Source organism: Colobus angolensis, unplaced genomic scaffold (genome assembly GCF_000951035.1).
Source record: "Colobus angolensis palliatus isolate OR3802 unplaced genomic scaffold, Cang.pa_1.0 Scaffold80, whole genome shotgun sequence".
In the NCBI taxonomy this organism is placed as follows: Eukaryota; Metazoa; Chordata; class Mammalia; order Primates; family Cercopithecidae; genus Colobus; species Colobus angolensis.
In genome coordinates, this window is record NW_012121821.1 from 1,896,471 (window position 1) to 1,922,587 (window position 26,117).

The window sequence follows — 26,117 nt, forward strand, 5'->3', positions numbered from 1 at the left end:
TGCTATATAAACTCCTACTTCCCAGTCCCATTAAAGCTTCATTATTTCTGTTCCAGTGTAGTCTCTCATCTGATGTACACGTTTCCATGTTCCTTCTTATCCCGAATCCCTCCAGCCTGCTTTCAGAACCGTTTTTCTAAAATACAAATTTGATCATGTTACTAGGCTGCTTAAAAGCCTTCAGGTGGCCCCCAATCATCATTTTATCCAGAATGCCCCTGGCAGCAGTGCCACCACCATTTACAACTACTGGGTTCCTGGACAACTAGATGAGAAAGCAGGGCAACCGGTTAACCAAAATAAAGTTAATTTTTGAATAGTACATTGCATTTAAATTTTATTTGCATTTTTATCTGCATGAATTTTTAGAGTCTATAGGTTTATACTAATTTTATGTATATTCTAAATTCCCTACTTTTCAAGATATATATATATATGTATTTTGTTTTTTGTTTGTGTTTTTTGAAACAGAGTCTCACTCTGTTGCCCAGACTGGAGTGCAGTGACACGATCTCGGCTCACTGTAACCTCCACCCGCCAGGTTCAAGTGATTCTCCCACCTCAGCCTGCAGAGCAGTTGAGACTACAGGCATGTACCACCACGCCTGGCTAATTTCTGTATTTTTAGTAGAGATGGGTTTCACCATGTTGGCCAGGCTGGTCTTGAAATCCTGACCTCAGGTGATCCACCTGCCTCAGCCTCCCAAAGTGCTGGGGTTACAGGTGTGAGTTACCATGCCTGGCCAAGATAAATATTTTAAGTATCATTTTTTATTTCAGATACCTCTTAATAAAGCTGAATGAGGTATGGGAGAATGTTTGCCAAAACCAGTGATTTTCTTTTTGTCATATTTACTCTTTGTCTGAACTGAACTAGTTTGCTTCTTGACACTACTGTTTGAAGTAATGAAATCATGTCATCAGCATAAAGGGGGACACGTCCTTATATTTGTAATAGCAGGAGGGAAGAAATACAAGAAATTCTCAAACAATACCAAGCAAATATAAACTTGAAAAGTGGTCTAAGAAATTCCTTTCCACTGAACTAGGCAATGAAGAGACCATTCTAACCTACTGATTCTAACTCAGATGCCATTGCAGATGTCATAAAAGTTTGTGTTAATCTCATACAGCTAACCCATAATCCATTTTTAGCCACACAGTGAAATCTGAGCCAGTTAACGCTGCTAAAACTTACACTGATTTTGATATTTTTATCATTAAAGCTTCTAAAATGTAATTGTAGTTAGTAGAAAAATTACGATGCCTCAAATTTGTTGCTTCTTCAAATAAAATGTTAGATCAAGAGACTAATGTCTGCAGTTTATTAAAAAGAAATCTTACCTTCTTATTCAAGATGATAAACTGAGCATACATGTTTGTTTCCCCTCTCTCACAAGAGACCTCTTTAAAAATGAGAGTAGGAAAAAGAAGAGGAGGAGTAGAAGGAGTAAAAGTAGGAGAAATCCATTGCAAAGAGAATTGGAGTGGGGTAGGGAGCCTTGAGTAGAAAAGGAAGCTCAGAGTTTTCCCAAGAAAAAAAAATGTATTAATGGGTATGACTGATTAAAGAAAGCTGCAGCCCAAAATATGTACAAGAGTTGTTGCAGATGCCCAGCAGAATTACAAAAGGGCTCGGAACTCAATTCTTCAATTTGCAAGAGCAAAATGAGGGCCTGACAACAAGGTGCTTAACTGAAAGTCTAAAGAACAACTAGACTAGTTTTATATTTTCCTTATCTTTGTATTTAGAATGACAGATCATTAGTTACCCACAAGAAAACAAGCCTGGAAGACTGCTCTCTTAAGATATTAAACAGCCTGTCTGGGATAATTGGGGCTGCTATTGAGGTGATGATATTCCAGAGTAAACCATTCCCCATTGAGGTATTCAGGGAACCCCAGGATGAAACCTTGTCCATCAGCAACTGACGAGAGCAGTCCTGGAGTTCTCAGGCAGCTTTTATATTCAGAGGAAAGGCTTGCTAAGGATACAAACCCATATTACATCTAATAGCAGAGAAAACCTCCATCAGATGTGTAGGATAACTGACCTTGGCCTCCACGTTTAAATAGGAACTGTTGATCAAAGATCCACAAAGACATATGAAGGAAACCAAGAACTTGAAATTTAAAAATCAAGATAAGGAGAAGAATTGCCCCAGAAGGAGCAGAGATATTTTAGAGAATCATAGAAAAGCTAAAATAAAACAACTCTCTAGTTAATATTCTCAGAAATATTTGAAAAGATACTTTGTTTATAAAATAAGATGATAGGGTTACCAAGAAAGCCAGAGATCAACAATAATGTGAAAAAATAAGTTGTCAAAAAAATACCTACAATTCAATGCCATTTATATAAAATTCTAAACATTTAAAACAGTATATATTGTTTCTGGATATAGACATATGTAGAAGATGAATCAAAATCAGTGTGGGAATAGTAGGTAAGTAATTGTCTTTGGAGTACTAGGAGGCATAAGAGTAGGGAACAAGGTTAGAGGCAGATCTGCTGTAATTGTTGGAGAAAGAGGAGAAGAACGAAACCTGAAGCCAATATAGAAAACAAGGTAATATCTGTGAAACCTGGGCAGTGAACATCTGTTCAATTGTGGATACCTAGTCTATTATTTGTATACTTTTGCATATGCTTGAAATGTTTGTAATTAAAAACTCAAAAAGTAAAACTTTGAATACAGAAGTTTGTACAGTTGTATAATAAAGTCATAATCCAAACAAAAATAAAAAGAAGCGTGGCATGCCTTTTAACAAGTGTTGCTGTGAAAAAATGGAAAATCAATTTGATTTTTGGTCTCCTAGGATTGCTTGTTGCAGTAAGGATTTGGCAGAATAATACAAATAATGTTGCTTAGTTTTCAACTCTTAGAATCTATAGAAAAGCACGGAAGACTTAATTATGGTTGGTCTTTGGAATGGGGCAAAGGATAGGCGGAGGGAAGATGATGGTGCCAAGGAAGATGAGAGTGGGGAGCCGAATGCTATTATCTTAAGCTACTAAATATCTACTTAAGCTAGATATTCATGCATTTGGTTGTTCATTTATGAGATAGTTTTTTTGGAACACCTTTTATATAGCAGGTACTCTTTTAGTTTGTTGCCAATACAGTGGTAAATGAAACAAACTCTCTGCTTTTATTTTTACTTACATTCTAGTTCAAGAGGCAGACATTACCCAATGAGGTTTTCAAGAAATTAAAAATAACCTAAATATTAAAAGATTGGAAAGGGGAATGGAGGGGAGATTATGTAGGTATGAATGCTAAATCTTAATCTTTCATAAGAAGAAATCCGTTCATAATGTCTAAAACGTCACTGTGCAATGATGGAAATGTCCTATGTCTATGGAAATCTTGGTGGAAATGTTCTATATGTATATCTGTGCTGTCTAATATGGTCACCATTAGCTACTTGTAGCTGTTGAGAACTTGAAATGTGGCTAGTGTGACTGAGGAACTGTAATTTTATTTAAGTTTAATTAATTCAAATTTAAACAGTGACATGACTGATAACTACTGTATTGGACAGCACAGGTTTAAAATGAAATAATCAAGAGACAGCAGCATAAGCATATTTTTAAAGAATTAAACAGAAAATCTATTTATCATGGTTTCCTGTGGGTATGGCAAAACTGACAGGGAGTGTTTCATTATGAGCCATCTTGTTTGATTTTCTACCACATGCACATATTGGGTTGATTACCACTTAAATTTTTGGAAGACTATATTGCAACCAAATGGGTCTTTGAAGGGGAATAAAAAATCAGTTTTTAAATGAGATACAAGTTATACTTGAAGCATCAGTTCAAGTGAATATTAAATAATTTGGCAAGAGTCAGGGCTCTAAGCTTCAAACAATTCTTGTTAGCAGGGGGACTACACAGAGAGTTGGATTATTTATTTTGAGTTAGGTAATAAGGTAAATTGTGGTCAGTGAGGTTAGCAGATTCCAGCTACAAATAATCCGAGTACTACAAATTTTGAAATATGACCTGGAATTAGAGAGCTGTGAGGACTGATACACACACAAATAAGGACCTATACCTCCAGCTTGTCTCATCAAAACTGTGCTAAAATATGTATCAGCATTATTGAATCATCACCCAAGCCCAGTGGGATTCGTTGTGTTCAAACTTACTTTACATTTGAAAATAACAAAAGATGTATAATTATCTTTCAATTCAGTAAGTTCTCATTCGTGAGTAGTTTCTGCTAGGTTCTACAGGTGAGTCATATAGCTGATTACCAAGGTTTCTAATTTTTATTTTAGGGTGGGGAAGGATTAGGGAGCATGGAAGCTGAATAGCAGTTCTTGTTAAATTAAGAATAGGACAATGAGGGCCACATTTTCTAGACATGATACAGATAGAATTGGCTTCAACTTGTTTACACTCTGTTGCTAACTTTAACAATATGTTTCACAGATTTTTTTAAAGAAGGTGGGATTGATTGGGATGGAGAGCTACGAAAGTTTTCCTTATGAGGCAGTTGGCATGAAGCATTTAGAATTTATCAACAGAATACTACTGGAGAGCTATGCCATTATTCAATTATGGGCTCAAGTAGACTTGAAACAGATTTATTAAGCTACATTATGGGTTGGAGGGGGAATAATTATTTATACTGCAATCTAAAAAAATCCATTCTAGTGTAGATGATATAGCAAGCACCAAAGAAGCTACAACAACTAATCTGGATCACTTGCTCTTATATTTGAGATGAAGATGAGCATATTCTGGAGTTGCTTCACATGATATGAGTAGTATGATATTATATCTGCAGATGAGTTGTGGCCTGATGGATGAATAAAATTGAGGCAGAACTGCCATATTTCAACCTGCCTGCTTCAGTTGTACTACATATATTTATTTGCTATCTGGAGATGGGAATTCTTTGAGGGGTGAAACTATTTATTGAAAATAAGGCATCCTTGATAATAATAGGCTAATATCTAAAATGTACAGTTTATATTATTTGAAATGAAATTATAATAGGCCTAATCCAGTGTCATCAAATAGAAACTAAGGGATGTATTGGGGGTGGGGTGAACTGATACTGCTTATACAGGTTTTCACATGACTTTTCTTTTAAAAAGTGCATGGAATGCATCCAAAACAAATAATGTTTGGTTAGAAGACCAAAAGAAAAATCCTAGAGAAAGGAGGATGGATTATCTTTCTTTAATGTCAAAACTGACATAAACACACTCCCCTTCCCCCACCCTTTTGCTCAAGATAATTTTCTCTACAAGATGCAGATTGCTTCAGTCTTTGCCTATCACCCTTTGAAGCACTTTCCTTATTATTAGGAGTGGGGGCAAGGTTTCCTTTGAGGATTTTTACAGCAGTGAAGAGTTCCTTCTTTAAATACTTTCACATGATGAGGGAATTCCGTTTTCAAAGTGCTGTCATCACTGTGGCTTCTCTGCCATAAGACAATTTATTATTGTGGGAAGGTCCTTCTTAGTTTGATTGTCATTAAGTACTTACCTTTCTGATGTACTCTTTGTATAGAATGTCACTTTTTCTGAGAAATCTAGCAAAGAAACTCAGCATTCTCCTTTGTTAACCTGACTGGCCAAGTTAGCCATGATTCTCTTTTGAAATGTGTGTTCCACCACAGGGAGTTACAGTCTCCAGCGTGATTTTTCCTGTCCATCTCCACTAATCAAGATTTGGGTTGACATATTGAATATTCCATTTTGAAAACTGCCAACTCTTCTACAGGGCAAAGGGAGATTGTGAGTTTTGGGGAGTTTTGAAATATCTTTATTTATTTTTATTTTTTGAGTGTCTCTTCTAATGTTTAAATAATGTCATGGTAAACAACAAACTATTCAAGCATCAACAGTTTCCCAGAAACACTGAAATCTTTTGAGACCTGCACTCTGTTTCAACCTCCCTCATCCTGCTCTATTCTTGAATATAGTTTTCTGGAAAATCCTGTGCGTATCTAATTCAGGTAGAAAAAATTGAGGAAGAAAGTAGAACATAAGAAGAGAGTCCTAAAGTCAGAGTATTCATATCCTAGTTTTGGCTTTGCTACTTACTGCCTGTGTAACCTTGGCAAATAACTTATCCTTCTGCTCCTTCCCACCCCCAAAACCTTGTAAAATGAGTGAACTATATGAACTTCATGTTTCTCCTCTCCTAAATACACAAGAAGTAAACCTCTTCCCTACATAAAGAGGCTTAATTACAGTGATTGAGCCAAGTTGGATACTGCAGTGAGAAACTAGCATTGACATTTCCTAATTTAGTCTGTAAGGAGTATGATTTTATTCTTTCTCTTTCTTGTGGAACTCTCTGATGTGCTGTAATTGTTTATCTCATTTGCTTATTTAAGGCTAACTGGAAATCAGTTTAAGAAACATTTGAGTTGTGCCTTTGTACTGGACACTGTGTTAGGCAATAAGAATACTCAGGTCAATGAGGTTAGACTCTGCCTTCAAGGTGTTCACTAACTAGTTAGGGAGGAAGGCATGAAAATAAATTACAAATCCAGGGTGATGTCTAGAACAAGATAAATAAACATAAGATGCAATGTAGCATAAAGGAAAAATATATGTGTGTATATCTATTTCTCTATACCTATTTTGAATTCTAGGAATAGGACTATGCGGTGCTGGAGTAAGGTAGCTTTATAGTAAATTTAACACAACAATAAAACTCCTAAACCTGTTTGCCTGTTTACTACTAAATCAAGTGTGTCCCTCCATAATATTAGTAGCCTTAAATTGCAATTAAATGAGTTATGCCCTTGAAGTTAACGTTAAAAAGGAAAATACAGAATGTTTTCTTTCTTTTCATAGATAAATGACTTTATTTTTCAATGTCCTCAAATATCACCATTAAACCTGTTTTCACTAGCAATTGGCACTTCTATTATTAACAAAGAGGAACCCCTAAATGTGTCAAGTAACCATTGTGAACCAAATATTATAGCCTGGAATATACTGAAATTCTCTTTAGAATTTAGAATATGGGAAGATACTCATTTTCTTAAGAATACTAGTATGTCTCAGCATAATTAATTTTTGTGAAAGGTTATAGTCTAGAAGGTTAAGGTTTTCCTGGTGCTTTGTAGCAATTTTGAGCTCAAATCAAGGAATTGGAAAGTGTTAAAACTCTCAGTGTTAAATCTAGCACTGACTATCAATACTATACTCTTGCACTGTGGGAGATGAGGGAGCTTGGGAGATTTGGCCTAATCTAATTTGTTTTGTTTGAAACTGCGAATTGTGTTGTTGAAATTTGCATTCTGTTTTCTTTCAATAGGTGTGTTAACACAAAGCACCAGGTTCTTAACAGGCTTCTTCCTTTCTGCAGAAGTAAATTTGATTTGTGAAAAAGAAAAAAAATGCACCAGCACTTCAGCAATATCGTCCCTCTTTCATCATTTTGGGGATTCAGGCTTCAGCTCAGTAACTCCAGACATATTTTGGGAAAACATAAAAACATGCCCATAAGTACTGAACATAAAACCTGACTGTACACTCAAAACATTTGTACAATCTTATGATCCATTTACCATCAAGTTTCTTAAAGTGTGCATATATTTTTAAAATCACTAGAATAAATAAAAATTGGAACTAGATGCTCTTTGAGACAAGGTGCTACCCAGAGATGTCTGAGGACTGATGCTCTATGAGTCGCCTATGAAGTGAACAAGCTTCTTGCCCATAAAAATAGATAGATGCTACGATTTCCAGATAGCCCTTGTTCCAGGAAATTAGATGAGGATGGTGACAACAGGATAGTTGTTTTTTTAAAAAAATATTTTAACTATCTGAACTACGTACTGAAAAAGCTTGCTTTCTAAGGAGACATGGAATAGTTGAAAAGTTAACAGCCAGACCAACTAATTGTGTTTTGGAAAACATCATAATGGAAGATTCTTGGTGCTTCAGGGCCATGCCCAGTGACTCTGAAGACAAGAGAAAGAGTGGTGAGAGAGAACCTTCTAAGTTCAAGGATGCTTTAGAAAACTATTGGATGGTCTAAGAATGTCTTATGAAGCACCAAACCCCAATGCAACTGTAATCTGAATGTGAGGAAGGGGTTAAAAAATTACTGTACTCTTGTAAAATATATTTTCCTTCAGCTTTTGACCTTTCTTTTTTTCAGGTTGAAAAGTTAAACATATACTAAGGATTTTCATTATTTGCTTAATATTCTTTAAAATGCATTCTAACCCAAGGCTATGTATCTCTCGTCTCTGCTTTGGTTCTTGTGCCTGCTGTGCCCCAGGTTGGCCTTCATTCCACGATGTGATCACTTCTGAGGCAATCACATTCACAGATGACTTTTCCTATGGGATGCACAGGGTGGAAACAAGCTGCTCTCAGGTGAGTTCATCCTTTCTGAAAACCCAATACGCTGCTCCCTCTGCATTGCAGACACTTTCAGGACTCCTGGTTATGCTAACTATAGCAACTAAAGCCAAGTGACTGGTCACAAGAAGGACAGACAAGCTTGATGAAGTCTATATGAAGTCCGAGGGATGCCTATGTTCAGGTGTTTAGCAACTCTAGTGGAATGTTAAGGCCGGCATAATAGCTCATGCCTGTAATCCCACACTTCGAGAGGGACGAGTGGGGAGGATCACTTGAGGCCAGGAGTTCAAGACCAGTCCGGGCAACACGGTGAGACCTCGTCTCTACAGAAAATATTTTAAAACTTAGCATAGCATGGTAGCATATGCCTGTAGTTCTAGCTACTCAGGGGACTGAGGCAGGAGAATCGTTAGAGCCCAGAAGTCGAGGCTGCAGGGAGCTGTGATCATGTACTGTACTCCAACTTGAGCAACAGAGTAAGACCCTGTCAAATAAATAAATAAATAAAACTCCAGCCTGGGGAACAGAGCAAGACCATGTCAAATAAATAAATAAATAAATAAACAAATAAATAAAATAAAATAATAATAAAATAAAAGTGAAGCCAGTTATTGGCTTCACTACTATTAAACAAAATCAATGGTAGGAAAAAATCATCTTCAATTGGCTCAGTAAAGTGAAGAGTGGGCTGTTCCTGGGGCATATGAAGATTTCATTATGTGGCTTTGTATAACCTGATATTTTGATAATCTCCCTCTCCTTGCAGTTCTGTGTACCCACTGTTCAGTCAGAATGCCTCTAATGGCAGTGATCCAAAGACAATCAAGGAAGACCTCAGAAATCTCTTTTTTTATGTGGGTGTGAGGAAGGTGGTTGAAGAGAGGCTGTGGGAAGTGAAAGTTCAGTGGTAGGTCAGCTATATGAGATAAGGTAATTCCTTTTCTGCTTCTCCTGATATACAGACATCCTCATTTCCAATAATTTTGTAATTATTCTGTCCATCTGCTCTAACCAAATTAATGCTGACTCTAAGGAAGCAAATGAGCATGTGTTGAGGAGGAGGCAAAAATAGTTAATCTGACACCCACAATCGAGATACTTGAACTTGTGGGTATTTTGTGCTTAAACACAGAGACATAGAATCTCCATCTACATGGAATAAGAGCAGCTGCGTATTCTATGGAAATCAGTCTTGTTCTTTTAATCTGCTTTAAATAAGTGAAAAGTAAAGTTTGCAATATTGTGGCATTGAAAGTTATTGACCCCACAGGGTATTTTGTTGGGGAATCTGTTGGATATATCAGAGGTACAGGGGCATGATCAGGCAGCTGTAATAGCAAAGTGATTGCCATATGGGCCTCCCTCAGCATTCTTTACCTGCCCTTTATCCATTTTTCTTTAACCCCCTCCACCAGGCACAAGATTTTTAGGGAGTAGGTGGCATATTTACTACCAAGTAGGGAGGGAGATTGGTTTGAACCTAACCATTTGATGAATTTTTGTTTTTATTTAAGAAAAAAAAGACTGGCAAGTTTCCTGTCCTCCAAGTGTGAGGACTGCTCTCTCCCTTGAAAATTAGACTTCATATTTTATCTGAATCACATTTTCAGCTCACTCTTGTTTCTCAGAATGGAGTCTCTGATGATAATAGTGGAACTTTCTGGTGCTGGGTTTCACCCACAGAGGGTCTAATGTAATTGGACGGGTTTAGTGTGGGGAGCAGCATTTTTAAAAGCTCCTCTGGTTAATGCTCACAATAACCTTCTGAGGTAGGTACTTTTTTTTCTCTGTTATGTTACAGTTGAAGAAACTGACGCACAAAGAGAACAATTAAACTTGGATCAGTTTATGTGGATTTAAGTGGCGGAGCTGAGACTTGAATTAGGGTACTCTCCAGAGCTCTTTATGGTGCCCAGATAGATAGACAGCTTGAAAAGAGTCATTAAAATTTAAAAATCCCATGATCTTCCAGCAGTTGGCTTAATGCAGTTTAGTTTTGGGGATTTTTTTGTTTGTTTTTTGTTTTTGAAATGGGGTTTCACTCTGTCGCCCAGGCTGGAGTGCGGTGGCACAATCTTGGCCCACGGCAACCTCCACCTGCTGAGCTCAAGCAATCATCTCACCTCAACCTCCCAAGTAGCTGGGATCACAGGTACACACCACCACACCCGGATAACTTTTTGTAATTTTGGTAGAGACGGGGTTTCACCATGTTGCCCAGCTGGTCTTGAACTCCTGAGCTCAAGTGATCCACTCGCCTCAGCCTCCCAAAGTGCTGGGATTTACAGGCATGAGCCACCATGCCCAACCTGCAATTTAGTTTAAATTCAATTAAATTTGATCAATGATTTTATAACTGTCACAAAAAGGTAAACTATAAGTAGGATGGCTCACATTAATTTGTAACTTAGGTACACAGCAATTAGTAAAACTTTTAAGACTAATCGTTGTTTCTTTTCCTTTTCAAGCTACAAATGCTGTTACATGATTGTTTTTTTCTCGTTTTCACTCAGAACCCATTTTCAAACATTGAATCTTATGAAAACTAAATTTAAAAGGCACAGAAAAATGAAGCATAAGATATTAACTTTCCTTATGACCCTACTCTCCAATCTCTTTGTGACAAATTCTTATAATTCACTGTTGGAATAAACTTCTTTCTTTCTCTGTGCCAGTCACAGAGATAACATCAGTAATAGTCTAGGAAAGATCATTATTAAGATGTCCTACGGTGACCAAAGAGAAATGAAACCCACAAACAATGCCAAAATTAGGCAACATTCCTAAAAGAAGTCAAGCTAAACCAAGCATAGCTGTTGGCCCCGCAGTTAAAGCCCAAGGTGACTGTTCCCTGTTCCTGTTCTTTCCTAACAGTTGTATGAGGAACCATTACTGACCTGCTCCCTTTTGACTTCTTTTTCCACAACCTTCACTTCTCATATTTAGAAAGTGTTTGACCCTTTCTTAAATAGAACTCTTAAATTTAAAGAAAAGAGGGAGAGGAATTTGTTCTGCTAAGGCATGTATGAAAATACATACTTTGGAGTAAAGTAACTTCCATGTAGGAGAGAATGAGGTTCCAGCACTAACAAATAGTATGTGTGCCATACACTTGCCCTTGTGGATGGAGGAGGGGGTGTCTGCCACCTAAGCACAAAAACATCATACTGAATTCAAGTGGACTTGGTATCTTTCATTTCAATTTCTCTGTCTTTTATTTGTGTGTTCCATGCACATTTATTTTCCTTTTGTTTTACAATTTTTTCTTTTTTTTTAATTTTCCTTTTTCTCAGCATCTTTTTTTACCTTGACTTGATAAAATAAAAGATTTAATAGTTCCCATGCTAGAGTGATCACTTGTATTTTACTTCCTAGTTTCTCGTTTTAGCACTATTTTTCCATTATCTGTTTATCTTTTTTTACCTTATAGTTTTTCAGTTCATGTAGTCTCTTCTCCTGCTCAGAACTTCTCCTGTTTATTTTATTTTATTATTTTTTATTATTCTTTAAGTTCTGGGAAACATGTGCAGAACGTGCAGATTTGTTGCATAGGTATACACGTGCCATGGTGGTTTGCTGCACCCATCAACCCGTCATCTACGTTAGGTATTTCTCCTAATGGTATCCCTCCCCTAGCCCCCAATCCCCCGACAGGCCCTGGTGTGTGATGTTCCCCTCACTGTGTCCATGTGTTCTCATTGTTCAACTCCCACTTATGAGTGAGAACATGTGGGTGTTTGGTTTTCCGTTCCTGTGTTAGTTTGCTAAGGATGATGGCTTCCAGCTTCATCCATGTCCCTGCAAAGGATATGAACTCTTCCTTTTTTATGGCTGCATAGTATTCCATGGTGTAATTGACAAATGGGATCTAATTAAGGTAAAGAGCTTTTGCACAGCAAAAGAAACTATCATCAGAGTGAACAGGCAACCAACAGAATGGGAAAAAATTTTTTGCAATCTATCCATCTGACAAAGGGCTAATATTCAGAATCTACAAAGAACTTAAACAAATTTACAAGATAAAAAACAAACAAATCCATTAAAAAGTAGGTGAAGGATATGAACAAACACTTCTAAAAAGAAGACATTTATGCAGCCAACTTCTCCCATTTTTAAGGGTTTTATTTTATTATTATTTATTATTATTATTATTATTATTATTATTATTATTATTTTGCTGGTGAGATAATGTGGGAAACTTATCTGATTTGTTCTCTTTCTAAAATTATTGTTGTATTTTTGATTTACGTGGCTTGTCTTTTCTCTGGACTGAATTGCCTCAATATGTTTTGTGTTATAAAAAATCTATTCGATGCTTTTAGTGTGTTGTAGACATTTTCTGTCGGATATGTTATGTGGTGTATTTCTCTCCTTTTGGTAAAGATGGAGTATCTAAATACGAAGAACCTTTAACTGCCAACTTCTACAAATGAACTGAGCTTTCATGGACAAAACGTAAATCGACTCAACCTGATCAGCAGTTTGGCAATATGGCAATATTTCATTGTTCTTTTGGTTCCTACCTAATTCTCACTTTAGTGCTTAGGATTCTTTTTTTTAAAAAAATTGTGGTAGGGATGACACCATGCATGCAGTGAATTAGGCTTCATATTTGCATAGGAATTGTAGACTCATTGAGAGCCAATATCCTACCACCTCTTTACAGTACATCGTAAAGAGGTTTGTCCGTGTGTCCAGTGGCTTCTCAGATAAAGTTTTTAGTAAATTTTTACTGAGAGAGTTAAGATTGGTTCAGTCCTGTCACCACTTTTTCTAGAAGTCTTGCAGTGAGGTCTAAAAGAATTGTTGTGTAGGAAATAGCACACTGCCTAATCTTTGCATTGACAGCATTGAAAACAAGCAAGGGTAGGAGAGATTCTTCACTGTCTTCATTATAATTGCTGCTTATGGGTACCCTGTTATATTCTGATTTTGGTTGCAACTGTATGAGTTCTCCTTTGTTATTCCACCTACTGAATTGAGGAATTACATTTCAGTTATCTCTTCCAAAGAGGATCTTCATCTTAAATTTACTCACTTTGGTGGGCACATATATTTTCCCTCCAACTGCAGCCATTTTGTAACAATTTTCAGCTATAAAGAATTTTCCTTAATTTACTTTATATTTTCAACTAGTGATAAAATACATTGCTTCTATTCCAGTTTCACTGACTACTATGAATAATTATTTGACAGCCTTTCCCTAATCCTCCAACCCCAGCCTGTTAAGCAACGTTTTGTCAGGAGTTTAAATTCAGTGCAAAGAGGTTAGATTTCCACAGTTTAACCTGTAGTTCAGTGAAGTAAGTTCCTTCTAGAATACTTGGGGAATTCGTCCCTCTTCAGATCAAAATTCTACATCTGGAGCAAATGGGAGACTAATAAATCACTTAACTTTTTGTAATATTCTTTGCGGAAACCATCAGATCTCTGAAATTGCCCGTGTTGGAGTCTATTTATGAGTTCTGCTATTACTGCTTGAGTCTATGGTGTAGTCCCTTAAGTTTGTTTAAGATCATTATTAATTTGTTCTAAGTCAGCCAAATCAACAAAAAGGTAAATATGCACCAATAGAAAGTATTTTTCAAAAGTTAAGTAGGTTTTGGTAAAAACCCCAAACCTTATTAATCTTCTACAGATGACAACTCACATATTGCTGATGATTAAAGATACACATATGTTACAATAGGGCTTCAGACTCACAGCCCATCTCTCTTTTTCTTGATCTTTCAGTAAAATCATAATGCTAAACTGGTGACTTCACAGTCATTTCCTTGGCAAAAGATTAATATCACAAGCACAGAGGAAAAAAGCCCCCACTTACACACAAGTGTCTTCAATAACACTGGGAGAAAATAGAATACTACTGGCAAAGTAAATTGCTTTTCTTAAAACTTCCCATCCTGCCCCATGTGCCCAAGTGTAAAAGCCCTGCTTTGAAAATGCTTCATTTCATAGATCAAACACTTAAGAGAAAATGACAATAATAAAGCCCAAACATCCTAGGAATAGCTAGGAGAAAAACCTCTAAGACAGTGGGAAATACATCAGTGCAGAAAAATGTAACTGTGTTGAATACATTATTTGTGTTTCTTATGTATACAATTGAGAACTGCAGTCAGATTTTAAGGAATTATGTTAAATTTGATGCTCAAACACTTATTTAGGGGGGTCCTTTCCCTTGGTTCTCTGCAGATTCTTTAGCTGCCAGAGTTTCTGAGTAGGAGGTTTAGGTGACAAAGGATTCTTGTGAGAATTCAAATTTTTTCTTTTAAACAATCATCTGATGCTCTTCAGAATGAAGACCAGAATACTCAGGTACATTTACCTGAGAAATAAAGAAACACATAACCATTAAAAATAACGTTCAAAATGCACCCTAAAGATTCTATCCTGAAATAAATCATTAACAGCAGGTCTCAGAGATTTCTTCATCCGGCAACCAGTTTGTTTCAGTTACAACCAGTTGTGCTGAGAGACCCTAACACATTGCCAGTTGGCTGGGGCCTGGGAGGCAGAGCTTGCAGCAGCTAAAAGAAACAATGTATCTCTGGCAACTACCATTTATCCTCCCAGCTTTCCCAGGACTAGAAGCTGCAAAGAATGGGCTCCATGCGCATCCTCTCAGGAAGGAGCCTTTAAGGCTTGTGCACTTTTCAAAGAACCCAGGTAACAGTCCTTTCTGGGAGACTAGGTTTACCTGGGAGGAGGCACGAATGGCACTGCGTGGTTAGGCTTCCCTCAGACAAATAGCTTTGTTGGCAGTGGGGTGGGCATGTATGTGGTGCCACAGATACGGATGAACACCTTTCTATGTTTTGAGATGATGCTACTCCCTCAGTAACCTAAGGCTGCTGTGAGTCTTCCAGAACACCCTGTGGCAAGTATAATGAAGCCATAACTATCATTTTCAGGGGACTCAATCTGTTTCTGAGGATTTTTCTACCCCCATCCTCAACCCATATATTTGTTAGCAAATGGTTTTCATTGTCTTTTTCTAACTGTAATTTCTCTTCCTCCCTTCTCCTTTTTCTTTTGCCTTGAATCAGTGTTTTCCTTTCTATTTAACCAGAACAGTTAGAATCAGTGCCTAGAATCAGTGTTTTCCTTTCTATTTAACCAGAATACTAGTTCCAGATTAGCAAATGAAACTACAGGTTGAAAACCCAGTTCAACAGATTCAATTACTGTAATTTGGATTTTGAAAATATGATTTGGGAAATTAAGACCATATAACTTATTCTTAAACATCTTCAAATATATCCTTACTATGCTTTATTTTTGGTGTAGAATAAATAGAAATGTTTTCTAAAGATGCTCAAGAGATTATTAGCAAAGGCAATATCACTTATTTTTCCCAGATAGCTGCGTTCTCTCATTACATACACACACACACACACACACACACACACACACACCCCCACACACATACCCCTAAGGCTTGTAGGTATATGAAAACTTCATCTCTTAACTGCCAAGTGATCCAAGTGCTGGAGCTGCATCTGAGATCAGTAATTGTGCACACACTGGTCACCGAGAGCACTAGTTCCCGTTGGACAGCACCTTGACTCTTTTGGCAGGCAGAAATGGGTGTTTCCTGTGTCCATTGGGCAAGCATATGTATTTTTACTGGTTCATCTTAGCTATGGATGCCTAAAAATTTGGCATCACTTGTTTATAGAAAGGAAAAGCAATCTGAGCTGTCAGCCTTGATATTACCTAAACCTGCATAGAATGTGGTAAAATAATACAGGATTTGTTTTTTAGGCCTGTTTCATATTTTCTAGGCAATAGATCAAATCAGTTCAGGGTTCATTTTTAGCTCTCTAATAAACTGACAGAGTTTGCTGGCAGTGAAATGAGAATGCACTTTTAACATGGAAGTGCCATACAGTCAAAGTTGCTATTTCTGCTATTTATTAATAACTAGGGAACACTTGAGAATTGAGCTTAGCATGTTCAACAGCGAAACTAAGATTCTAGTGCTTTTCATTGTAATGAGCACCTTCCCTCATTTTTCTCTCTTCATCTCCATTTGGTATCTCAGCCCCAGTCCCTTGTCAATTCATACTCTTCCCTTGAAACTTACAAGTAAGTGTTTTATACACCAAACCAGCACAGTGAGAATTAACAAATCATTGATATGCTTTTTCTCTCATACTCTTACCTAAATCTTGACTCTTCCCTGTCCTCAAAATGCCCTCCCCTAGAGATACAATTCCTCCTGGTCCTTATTCCAAAGTCACCCCAGGTAGGCCTCTTCTCACCACCCTAACATTTCATATCACCTTCCTTTTTTCCTCCCTTAGCATTGCTTTCTGCCTTCCATGCTTTATAGTTCACTTGTTTTCTTGTGTACTGTCTGTCTCTCCCACTAGAATGTAAGCTCTATGAGGCCAGGGATTGTTGCCTGTACTCCAGAGTGTACAACAGTGCCTGGCATATAGCAGGCACTCCATTAATAAGTGAATGAATGGAAGTCATTTACCCCAGGCTTTGGTTTCTTTGTTGCGTGATAAATGATGGATTTTCACAGCCTGCTTGAATATGGTGCACAAGTGTCTCCATTTCATTCGCCCTGTCCCTGCTGGAAGAGGGTAGTAGATATCTAAGTGTGACATGTACCTTCATTTCCTGGAGCTGAACCCAGCATCAATGCGGTTAGTGTAGGGGTATTCACTGAGCCAGCCTTTTTGGAGAAACTTTCTCTGGGCTGGATTTCTCTCAAACACCAACATGATGCTCCTTCTGCCTCTGTCTAGACCTTATGTCTCTTCTTCTCCAGCTTTTTGAATAGTCAGTAAACTTTGATTTTAGCTAAAGAGCTTATTCCTTGTCTTTATATTATAGTTCATTTGGATAAAGAAGCCAACATGATACTCTACTTATTGGAAGCCAGGAAAAAAACAATTGCGTACGCTAGAGATGTTTCCTTTTGCTACATTTGCAGCCCTGGTGACTGTGACATAAATCCATTGAGCCTTGCCATTGCTTCGCTAGGTTCCAAGAACATCCAATGCTTCTCTGATGTTAAGTTTTACTGCCCATGAAAGCAAACATCACCTCTGTCATGGCCAGTTAAACAGTATCTTTTCAGTGGACTTCTGCATATCTGAAACCCACCCATCCAAAGCCAAAAGTAATGTCAGGGGGAAAGATTTCATTCTGCCATGTTTCTTACAAGGAAAGATCAAGGGTCAACTTGATTCATAAAATTACTGCAGTCATTTTTCAGCTGGCTGAGAGACTTCACAGATCAAAAAATACAGTGGCTCTTAAACGATTTCTGATATGCACAATTCTGGTGTTTTTTATTCTCAGCATGTGGCACAAAGCCTGCCAGAAACCATCTTTGCGGCTATTGACAGGCAGATTAGAAATCATCCACGATGGTTTCCTTCATTTCTCTACAGGCTGGTCATCCATTTAAACTGCTTAATGTGAATTCCTCTCAAAGCCTGCTTTGTACATGCTTTTCCCTGACGTTTTGTTCTTCTCTTGCAGTGTGGTGCTCACCTTGGGCACATTTTTGATGATGGGCCTCGTCCAACTGGGAAAAGATACTGCATAAATTCGGCTGCCTTGTCTTTCACACCTGCGGATAGCAGTGGCGCCGCCGAGGGAGGCAGTGGGGTCGCCAGCCCAGCCCAGGCGGACAAAGCGGAGCTCTAGAGTAATGGAGAGTGATGGAAACAAAGTGTACTTAATGCACAGCTTATTGAAAAAATCAAAATTGTTTATCTTAATAGATATATTTTTTCAAAAACTATAAGGGCAGTTTGTGCTATTGATATTTTTTCTTCTTTTGCTTAAACAGAAGCCCTGGCCATCCATGTATTTTGCTATTGACTAGATCAATAACAGTTTATAGCTTTAGCAAATGGAGACAGCTTTGTGAAACTTCTTCACAAACCACTTATACCCTTTGGCATTCTCTTCTTTGAGCACATGGCTTCTTTTGCAGTTTTTCCCCCTTTGATTCAGAAGCAGAGGGTTCATGGTCTTCAAATGTGAAAATAGAGATCTCCTCTGCAGTGTAGAGACCAGAGCTGGGCAGTGCAGGGCATGGAGACTTGCAAGACACATGGCCTTGAGGCCTTTGCACAGACCCACCTAAGATAAGGATGGAGTGATGTCTTAATGAGACTGCTCAGCTTTGTGGAAAGTTTGAGCTAAGGTCATTTTTTTTTTTTTTTTCTCACTAAAAGGGTGTGAAGGTCTAAAGTCTTTCCTTATGTTAAATTGTTGCCAGATCTGAAGGGGCATACTGAGCGTTGTGGCAGAGAAATAAACATTACCTCACTGTTAGGCCTTTATTTTATTTTATTTTCCATTGAAAGCATTGGAGGCCCGGTGCAATGGCTCACGCCTGTAATCCCAGCACTTTGGGAGGCTGAGACAGGCAGATCACGAGGTAAGGAGATCGAGACCAACCTGACTAACACGGTGAAACCCCGTCTCTACTAAAAGTATGAAAAATTAGCCAGGTGTGGTGGTGGGCGCCTGTAGTCCCAGCTACTCGGGAGGCTGAGGCAGGAGAATGGCATGAACCCAGGAAGTGGAGCTTGCAGTGAGCCGAGATCGCACCACTGCACTCCAGCCTGGGCAACAATGCGAGACTGTCTCAAAAATAATAATAATAATAGTACAAAAACTAGCTGGGCATGGTGGTGCATGCGTGTAGTCCCAGCTACTCTGGAGGTTGAGTCAGGAGAATTGCTTGAACCCAGGAGGTGGAGGTTGCAGTGAGCTGAGATCACACCACTGTACTCCAGCCTGGGCAACAGAGTGAGATTCTGACAAAAAGAAAAAAAAAAAAGAAAAGAAAAGAAAAGAAAAAGAAAGCAGCATTGGAATGTAAGACAACTGTAAAATATTGGGCCCCACTTGGTGTAAAATTCAAAAAGAAGAACGCCTGCCCATCACCTTTTTATAAGTCCTTCTCTCCACACCTAAAAGCAGCTGCAGTTGGAAGGGCATTTTGGTAAATTCCACTGTGTAAAATAAAATATTAGGGGCAACACACGTCATCAAGGCAGCCGGAATGAGAGAGAGCAGAGAAGATCAAGGATGAAGTCTTGAGTACTGAAAAGTTCAGTCCTGGGCAGAAAAACTGACAGGACACTACAAGTAACAAACAGAATCCAAGTGGGGGGGGCCTTTGTGCACGGAGCTCCAGGTGACCTCTGGAGAGACATGGGGATTCACATGGAAAGCTAAAACGGAAGCTCAAGTTTCATACTCAACACAATCTTCTTTGTGACAAGGGACAAGCCATTTAGCCCCTCTGTGCCTATTTCTTCATGTATAAACTGGGACTCATAGTATTTGTAAAATGTATTGATACTCTCAGGGCAAATTCACTATATTGCTATACAGTTGAGATCAGTGTTGTAAAATTGAACTGATCTGGTTCTAATTGCCTCAAAGGCCAAAGCCCAGGCATTTGAAATGGAAAGAAGCAGAGAGGAGGCTGACTTAGCTGATTGGTATGGAAACAGTTGGGCCAAGAGCCAGAATTTCTCTTTGTAGCAACACGGCTAGTTTTACTTTGGGAAGCTCTGCTCAGTTGCTTTATAACATTAAGTCTGGTGGAATGTATGTCACTGTGCACAATAAAGTTTTCACAAGTATAAACAATGGTGATATAAGTCAACATTGCTGTAGCGAGGTGTGAAGGTATGGTGTGTGATGATTGTACATTGTGTTTGTTGCTTTGGATGCTAATCTTGAATTGTAGTTTAAAATATGTATGTATTTTTGTAACTCTTTGAAAGCTTATGAAGACTGACAGCTTTCCTTGTAAACACTAAGACAAAAAAAGAAGAGGGACATTTGACAATTTTAAAGAAACAAGAAGAAATTAGAATGAAAAGCTGTGACAAACAGTGTCAGTGTGGCCATGTCCACATTCTTCCATGTCTCTCTCTACAGGCACCTCTCTAAGAAGCCCAACATCCTGGTAGACTCTTTATAGTAATGTATGCTTGATTCCAGATGAGCCCCAATCTTATCTGGATGCTCCGATAAGAGGTTTCTATCTGAGCATCCAGATGCTCCCTCAGATTCCAAGACATTTCACCCAAGGCCCTAGATTCACTCTGGAATTCGTACGCTTCACGTCTTTCTAGAAATGAGGTGTAAAATGTAAAACCAGACCTCAGCCATCAGTGTCCAGACCATCCTGAAAGTCTTTCCCAACCTCACAGAGAAAGCCCTAGGATTTCCCAGTGACCCCAGGATTCCATGTTGGGGCGGCCAAAGAAATAGGTCTCTTCGGGCTTTGCCACAGCCTGCAGCCCATCCTTCAGAGGCACACACAGCACCTCTGGGCTGCCCCAGGGAGGATAGCCTCCCCTGGGGTCCGTGGGATGTGGGCCACAGTGTTGAGGTAGACAAGGAGGATCAATCAGAGGCCTCTTCCCTCTCCACAGAGACTGGATTGTCATTGTTCCTTCATTTATGTTGCAGGGCTTAACATTTCACTCAAAAAAAGCCCCTCTTTTTCTAATCCTTAGTCTTTGTTTCAAGGAAAGCCAGTTTTTCTTTTACCACATTTTCCAGGATCAACTTTAAGAAAAACGCGACATCTATTGAAAAAAAGTGGGGTATATGCATGTGGTTTAATTCCAGATTGCTTTTGGGTTTAAGTGGTATCAAATTTCAGTATATTTCTGTCTTACGTGAAAGAAATATATTACTAAAATGTCAGTGAGCAATAATGTCAGCTGTCGAGCACTAGATTTATTTTTGCAGGATATGGAGTGCAATGAACTGAGTCAATATGGCGAGGTGTATGTGATCTGTGGGAGTTATGCCATTTAACATAGGAAGTGCATGGGACTTTCCCTCTCTGCACTCCAGCTCTTACTGTACCATTAGAAGGTGCAAAAAGTACAGCCCTACGTTCAAACAGAATGGATCTGAAAAAAGCAGCAATATCTGTTGTATTAGAGAGCATTCCCATGTGTTTAAACTCTTCACTTCTTAGATGCATTTAAATTCTTAATGCAAATGACGTAGTAACTTGAAAACTTCTCCGTGTTAATTGTGTTTAAAATGTCTTGCTTTAAATACAACAACAACAAAAAAATGGTAATGGGGATTATCTCTTGTTTTGAAGGTTAAATATTATTTTTGCCTTAGATAGCTTTGTAATAATTTTTCTCCAGACAGTTCAAAACTTTTGAAAAATGACATGAATTTTCATTAAAAACCGTTTTCCTATGTTTATTGTATACAAGAATTATGCAATAAAATTTCTTTATAAAAATATTTTCTTCTTTGATTCCTAAAGACTCCTTTTATTTTCAGCAGAGATACATGGACTAGAGTTCGTAGCAGACTGTTCTGTTTGCCTCCTTAACCAGCTGACAAGTCTGTAGTCTGTATAGAGAGCCTTTCATCTGATGCAGTTTTTGGAAGTTTGGTTTCTCACAGTAGGGTCAAATCCAACTCTTCATACCACAGGCCCTGGGAGAGGCCTCCAGGGATCTGAAAGACTGGAGGAAAGGGAAACATTTGCAGAATTACTCAACCTTCACCTCACCTTAGCAAAATCTTCAGCAGCTTGTGTATGTTTCTTTGCTTAAAATATGGATTTGGGAGTTCCACCATGAAAACTCTGTGGGTAAAAATACAGGAATGATACCACGCTGATGCCTTGGCTTCTGTTAAAAAATTTGAGAGGAAACTTATACTATCATTGAGGATTGTTCTCTAGGGAAGTATATTAGGAGCTTTCCACTGCTTACAGATGATTTCACTGATAAAAGCCATCTCTACAGATGAGTTTTGGTATTGTATTATTTGTTGTTGAAATGTTGAGTTGTTTTGTTGATTTATTTACTTTAGGAGGCAGAAGTGGGGTGATGAGGACTTTTGTTCTTCAGCCAATTCTTTAAGTCATATTCCTGGGATCTTAAAATTCATAGGCCAGCAACTTCATGTAGTGTACCTTAGAGCACTGCTTTTCATAGTGTAATCCTAAGACACTGAGGCATCAGCATCACCTGGGAACTTGCCAGAAATACAAGATTCCAGGCCTCATCTTGGACTTCCTTAATCAGAAATTCTGGGCTGGGGCCTTAGCAATCTGCATTTTAGAAAGCCCTCCATATGGTTCTTGTGCTTATTCAAATTTGAGAACCACTGCCTTGGAACTTTTAGGGAGAAAACTTCAATTAGTATTAATTTTAAAGGCATTTATATCTGATCCTCGAAAATGGCTTTTTTTTTTTTTTTGGCAGTTTTTACATTTATTTAAACAGAAAACATGCACATGAGCTGTCTACTCATTTTCTTCACTGTGCAGCCTGGCATTGGGGTTGGTGACTCTGATGGCCAGCTGGGCAGCTCTTTCCACAATGGCTTTGCGGTTCTTGGAGGAAACATTGTGAGCAATCTCAGCACAGTAAGATTTGTTGCACATCAGCAGCACTTCCAGCTCCTTGACGTTGTGGACCAGGAACTTCCAGAAGCCACTGGGCAGCATGTGCTTTGTTTTTTTGTTGCTCCCATAACCAATGTTGGGCATCAAGATCTGGCCCTTGAATCTTCTACGAACCCTGTTGTCAGTGCCTCTGGGTTTCCGCCAGTTACACTTAATTTTGACATATCGGTCTGACTGGTGCCGGATAAACTTCTGGGTTCTTTTTTTGACGATCTTGGGCTTCACAGGGGGTCTGAGGGCGGCCATGATGCCGAGGAGGAGATGGCTGCCACCCTTTTCTTTCTATAGGGGTGGGTGGATAGTTTTTCCAAAATGTCATGCCTTTTAGCTCTTCTCGTCCCTCACTGCCCATTTGTCTTGTCCTGGAGGACTAGGCTGTCCTCATTCACTAGCACCACCTTAATTCCTATTTGCATTTCTGGACTGAGCCTGGGCCGCCCAATGGTGCTTTCCAGTGCCTTTCTAGACCACAGGATGTCCATGGCAGGGTTCATCACAGTAATTCCAAGAATTAGAGAGCAGACCTCAGTGTATAAATTTACATATCACCTTTCCCATCTCTTCCATTCTCTGTGCTTCCTTTCAACATTATCATCATGTTTTTTAACCATTTAAGAGATTTCTTCAAAGGTGCCATGTACTGATATCTTCAACTCTTTTTTGTCAGAAAACTGTTATTGTTACCCAGATCTTAACAACAAAACGACTTTTGGAAGATACTGGTATTCAAGAAAGGTTGAATTTAAAAACTATGTTTGGGACAAGCTTACTAGCACCCCATACAGGTTTCAAACCAGAGCTCATTGCGCTTTGCACAGCAGATTGAAATTTCACCATATTTTGATGATTTTTTACCTGAAAAAGCCCTCTGCCATAGAAGAATATTCTGGCAAGAATGCTTCCCATCCACTTACTCCAGAAGTCAGTCTTGTGGTCCAGTATAGGAGGAATTGGCCTGAAAATGACTGTAAGCTCTGTATGAGGCAGCTCTGACACCCCTTGCCCAAAACACCTGAAAGGCTGTCCTGTGGGTGTAAGGAGCTTTTATGGAACCCTCATGAAATAAAACCATGGTGACCTGAAATTTGGGAACCAAATTGGATTCCCAGCCCACATGAGATTTTCCTAAGTTTTAGTTGATTACAAAGCCATACCAACTTGTCAGATTATGGATGCCAGGGAGTCTCTCTCTCTTCCTTTCTTCCTTCCTTCCTTCCTTTCTTCCTTCCTTCCTTCCTTCCTTCCTTCTTTCCTTTCTTTCTTTCTTTCTTTCCTACTTTCCTTCTCTCTTTCTCTCTCTCTCTCTCTCTCTCTCTCCTTCTCTCTCTCCTTCTCTCTCTCTCTCTTCTCTCTCGTCTCGCTCTCTCTCTCTCTTTCTTTCTTTTTTCTTTTTTGTAGTCTCACTGCTCTGTTGCCCAGGCTGGAGTGCAGTGGCATGGTCTTGGCTCACTGCAACCTCTGCCTCCCAGGTTCAAGTGGTCCTTCCACCTCAGCCTCCCAAGTAGCTGGCATTACAGGTAGGCACCACCATGCCTGGCTAATTTTTGTATTTTTAGTAGAGATGGGGTTTCACCATCTTGTCCAGGCTGATCTTGAACCCCTGACCTCATGTGATCCATTCACCTCGACCTCCCACAGTGCTAAGATTATAGGTATGAGCCACCATGTCCGGCCAAGGAGCCTCATTCTTATTTCAAGGTTTTCAACTCTCCTCCCTGCAATGTCTACCCTGCTATTCCCAGTAAACATATACTCACTCACCCTAATTATCATGCAGGTTAGACTGGAACCAGACAAATTTTCTGGAATAAGCAGAAGGGCAAGTCGATCAATAATTAATAAGTGCTTAGTTCAGCACAGCCCTGACATGGGCAAGGTATAGAAGTGTAAATAACTAGAAAGCAAAGTAAAAGAGGTTATATATACAAAGACAGCCCAGGAGAGAGTCATAGTTGTTAAGTTGCAGTTGCCTGAACTTTATTTCCAAGGCCTTCAATCCCACCACAGGATTTCTTTTTACCTTAATGATACTGTGGATTGAATAACCTCTGTCAATAAGTCAGACACTTGATCGATTATTTCTACTGTGAGGTAGGTAGTCTTATCCTCATTTTACACATGATGGTGCTAACAGCTCAAAATAGTTAAGACAAATTACATAGCTAGTCCATGGCCAAGCTAAAATTGAAATTCAAGTTTCTGTGACTTCAAACACTGAGCCCCTAGCTCCACTCTGGGCTGCCTCCCGTGTATGACACTGGCTGCTTGGATAGTGTTCAACTGTGGTGAGTTTGAACCGGAGGGAAAATGTAGATAGCATTTCTTATTTGTTTCAAGTTAACTGCAATTCACGCTTCCAACATACATTCTGCATTGTGACTCTGTTATTTCAGAGAGGCCTAATTAAGCCTTTGTACGTCTTGATTTTCTTACACTTTGGTGACAGAGAGTTTCATATTTTTCTTCAAAGCGCTAACTTTGACACTCCTAATAATTCTTTTTTTAAATTAAAACAATTTTTTTACTTCAATAGCTTTTGGAGTACAAGTGGTTTTTGGTAACACGGATGAATTCTATAGTGGCAAATTCTCAGATTTTAGTGCATCCATCACCCAAGTAACAGTCCTAAGAATTTTAACTACCGCAGCAAAAGAAAGTCCTATTCGGGATTCATATGGAAAAAGGAAAGAATAGAGGTGATACTAAAGATGCATTTAACCAAAATATTCAGTTTCTGGCATAGCTGATCCAGCTCATCCTTTCTCATCCAAAAAGATATAAAGCCCAGGTGGTGGGGGTAGGGCACCTTTACCAGTGTCACTAAGTCAGACTCTACCATGGGAGGGTGAAGGAGGAGGACAGGTTCATGAGGGCTCTCACCACACTCGGAACCTGTCTGCAGCACACATGATGGACCTATCCCAGGAACTGACGGAATAAAGTGGTTTGTTTCTGTTTGATTACAATTCATGACAGATTGATAACTGCAGAGGCATTCGAACTTGGGGTTTCCCCCCCTTCTCTTTAACACCAGAGCTTATAAGGCTACTCAGGCATCTGGTGTTTGTTAGACGGCTGTGTTGCATCATCCTTATGATTGCTGGGGAACATCTCCTAGCATTTGAGCGATTGGAGGAAAGACTATGGGGCACAAAATGGCCTCATCCGGTTTACATCTTCATTACTGCGCTTCTCGCATACCTGCTTACATCTGGAAAAAATCTCCAGGTAAACCTCTTGGGCTCTTTCTCTAAAGAGTAACTGTAATTATTAGGGCTATACCCAAATTCAGCTTAGAATAGGTATTTCGCTG

General features: G+C 38.9%; 1 protein-coding gene and 1 pseudogene across 5 annotated transcripts in view; one reads left to right on the forward strand and one right to left on the reverse strand.

Annotated features, from left to right (window-relative positions):
- MSRB3 (methionine sulfoxide reductase B3) overlaps positions 1-21,627 on the forward strand; it is a 190,136-nt gene extending 168,509 nt beyond the window's left edge. For all 4 annotated transcript variants that reach the window (XM_011929244.1, XM_011929243.1, XM_011929242.1 and 1 more), the window contains 2 exons: positions 8,267-8,364; positions 17,857-21,627. In XM_011929244.1, the coding sequence (XP_011784634.1) occupies positions 8,267-8,364; positions 17,857-18,024 (266 nt within the window). In that variant the 3' untranslated portion in view covers positions 18,025-21,627. The remainder of the gene's footprint in view (positions 1-8,266; positions 8,365-17,856) is intronic.
- Positions 21,628-22,581: 954 nt separating this feature from the next.
- LOC105502633 lies at positions 22,582-23,071 on the reverse strand (annotated as a pseudogene). Its single transcript, XR_001000368.1, has one exon. The product of XR_001000368.1 is annotated as a 60S ribosomal protein L32 pseudogene (transcript).
- Between the last annotated feature and the right edge of the window lie 3,046 nt (positions 23,072-26,117).